Source organism: Zingiber officinale, chromosome 3A (genome assembly GCF_018446385.1).
Source record: "Zingiber officinale cultivar Zhangliang chromosome 3A, Zo_v1.1, whole genome shotgun sequence".
NCBI lineage: Eukaryota > Viridiplantae > Streptophyta > Magnoliopsida > Zingiberales > Zingiberaceae > Zingiber > Zingiber officinale.
The window spans coordinates 87,250,272-87,252,877 of NC_055990.1; the positions used below are offsets into that span (position 1 = coordinate 87,250,272).

General features: G+C 48.3%; 1 protein-coding gene across 1 annotated transcript; it reads right to left on the reverse strand.

The window, feature by feature from the left end:
• Positions 1 to 209: 209 nt before the first annotated feature.
• On the reverse strand, positions 210 to 847 carry LOC122050503 (F-box/kelch-repeat protein At3g61590-like). Its single transcript, XM_042611398.1, has 2 exons — positions 529 to 847; positions 210 to 421 (listed from the first exon to the last, which is right to left on the reverse strand). Exons 1-2 carry the CDS (start codon positions 845 to 847, stop codon positions 210 to 212), a joined length of 531 nt encoding a protein of 176 aa, XP_042467332.1.
• Positions 848 to 2,606: the final 1,759 nt, after the last annotated feature.

Consider the following 2,606-nt stretch of genomic DNA (forward strand, 5'->3'; position numbering starts at 1 on the left):
TAACTTCTGATAGATCACAGAAGACCCACAGTAACTTCTGGCGACAAATGCCCAATACAAAAGGAAGGAAATGTGCTAGGAGCTAAAAATGACCGGTTTCATTAAAATCACGTCTAAAAATGGAATTTGCAGCCGGATCCTCACAATGCAATTCAACCACGAGAAAAAACCAAGTCACGAAGCAGCTGAAGAATAAAGAAATAAAGTAGTTACTTGATGTAAGCCCGACCATCTCCGATCCGTAGGGGACCAAGGGCGTCGAGGCGGGACGCGACGATACCCTCGCTGCCGCCAGAGAGGAGGAGCGCGTTCCGTACCTCCCTGAAGGGCTCGAGGTCGTAGGCGTGGATCGAGGCCTCCGTCCCCAAGGTCACCGCCGCGGCGACGAGGAGCACGGCGATTGGGGCCACCAGATCCATAGCTGGATATCAGAGAAGAGAAAGGAGGCTGGAGAGATCTCGCCAGGAGAGCGAGCGAGCGAGCGGAAACAGGGAGAGAGATGAGATGCTTCTTCAGAAAGGGACCCACACGAGGAGACCACGGTGTAGTCGCGCGTGAGGCGGTCGAACGACAAGGCGAGCGCGTTGAACTGGGGGAAGGAGCCGCCGGGGACTCGAGGAAGCAACTTCCAGTCTCTCTTGATGGGATTGCCGACCAATAAGCGATCTCCGTCATTGGTGTTCATCAAGCAAACCAGGCCACCGGAGGAGGACGTGCGCCAGATGCTCTTTTCTAAGCGGGGGAAGTCGAAGTTATACCACTGGACGAAGCAAGGGTCGTACAGGTAGCCCAAGAAGGCGCAGTCGTGAAAGCAGAACCTGAAGAACAAGGGCTTGTGTGGCGCCATCATCGCCCACGACAACAGGGGGCTAGAGTGAACCACCTCGTGTCTTGATCTTGATCGGGAGAGGATCTAGGAAGGGGGAAGAGGGAGATAAGGTTGAGAGAGATGATCGGAGGTTTAGATTTAGGCTGAGAGAGATGGTCGGATGGTCGGAGGTTTTAGGTTTAGGTTTATGCGAGAGAGATGGTCGCGCAGAGGAAGGGGCGGGATAAAGATTTAGGTTTGGAGGGAATTCACAGTGTGGAGATTTTGGCTTGTGGGGAAAATTAAAATATTTTATTTGGGTTCATTAACATCGAATTTTAAAAACTGATGTTAAAATCGGTGTCTATTAACGAAAAAAGAGCGCTCATAGACATCGCCTAAAAAACCGATGTCTATGAGCTAAAATTTGCGCTCATAGACACCGGTTTTTAGAAAAATCGGTGTAAAATACTCAAAGACATCGGTTTTAGCCTAAAACCGTTGTTGTTCCACTGATGTCTATGAGGGATTTTGTCGTAGTGACTTATAGATAAGTGTCGTAAAGAAAAATGTCCTAATAGACCTTTTTTCTTGTAGTGAGACACAGCACCGCAGGTAACATTAATATGTTGCTAAGAGGACTCAAACTTGTCACCTCGAGCAATAGATGTCTCCATTGTTGCCACTAGAACAAAGGCACTTTGAGGTGATGGGAGAGACCATGATGAGAGAGGATGAGGAGAGATAAAATATGGTGAGAGAGAAAATATGATGAGAGATAATTAAGAGAGAGAAAGTGTAACAAGAGAAAATAAAGAGAGAGAGTGTGTGATGGGAGAGATTGAGGAGATGAAAAGTATGATGAGAGAGAAAGTGTAATGAGAGGAAGTGTGATGAGGTAAAACGAGGAAAGAGAGTGTGATGGGAGAGAAAGCATGGTGGCAAAAGGTGAATACGCTCGCCCCCAACGCCCCCGCCAATCAGTCCGAGGGCCAACACGGAGTAGGTAAATCACGAGTGGCTACTAGCTTGTGGAATAGTGACTAGCATATAAGGGATGCATTTACCTCGACTTTACTGAGATTCGAACCTCTAACCTGATGGTGGCAACACCTCATGTGCTAGCCACTAGAACGTCCCGAGGGAACATATCTAAAAATCTCAGTTAGCTTCATTGACTATATCTGTGGGTGACTAGCCCAGCCCCACGAAAGTTTCCCACAGACCAGCAGGGTAAACGGGAAGCGCACGCGGTGGCCAGTCCAGAAGCCCAACATCCTTTGGTTACACCCCCATTTGGAGGAAAAATTTGTGCAAATACGTCGTAGCTGAGGTTCGAACCGTGGGTGCCAAGGTGACAACCTGGATGTCCTACCACGGCACTATGCCCCAGGGGCTGATGGGAGAGAAAGCATGATGAGAGAGGATGAGGAGAGAGAAGGTGTGATGTGAGAGAATGAAGAGAGAGAAATTATAATGAGAGAACATGAGAAGAGAGAGTTTGATGGGAGAGATTGAGGAGAAAGAAAGTATGATGAGAAAGAAAGTGTGATGAAAAAAAATGAGAAAAATAGTGTAATGGGAGAGAAAATATGGTGGCAAAAGGCGAATACGCTCGCCCCCAGCGCCTCCGCCAAGCCGTCCCAGGGCCAACATGGATGAGGTAAATAACAGGCGGCTACTACCCTTTGGAATAGTGACTAGCACATAAGGGAGGCATTTACCTCGGCTTTGTTGAGATTTGAACCCTAGACCTCATGGTGACAACACCTCATGTGCTAGTCACTAGACCATCCCG

Coding starts and splice junctions, on each gene's coding strand:
- LOC122050503 (XM_042611398.1), bottom strand. CDS start 847: ATGGCGCCACACAAGCCCTTGTTCTTCAGGTTCTGCTTTCACGACTGC. Junction 422..528: donor CTACACCGTGGTCTCCTCGT/GTGGGTCCCTTT, acceptor TCTGATATCCAG/CTATGGATCTGGTGGCCCCA.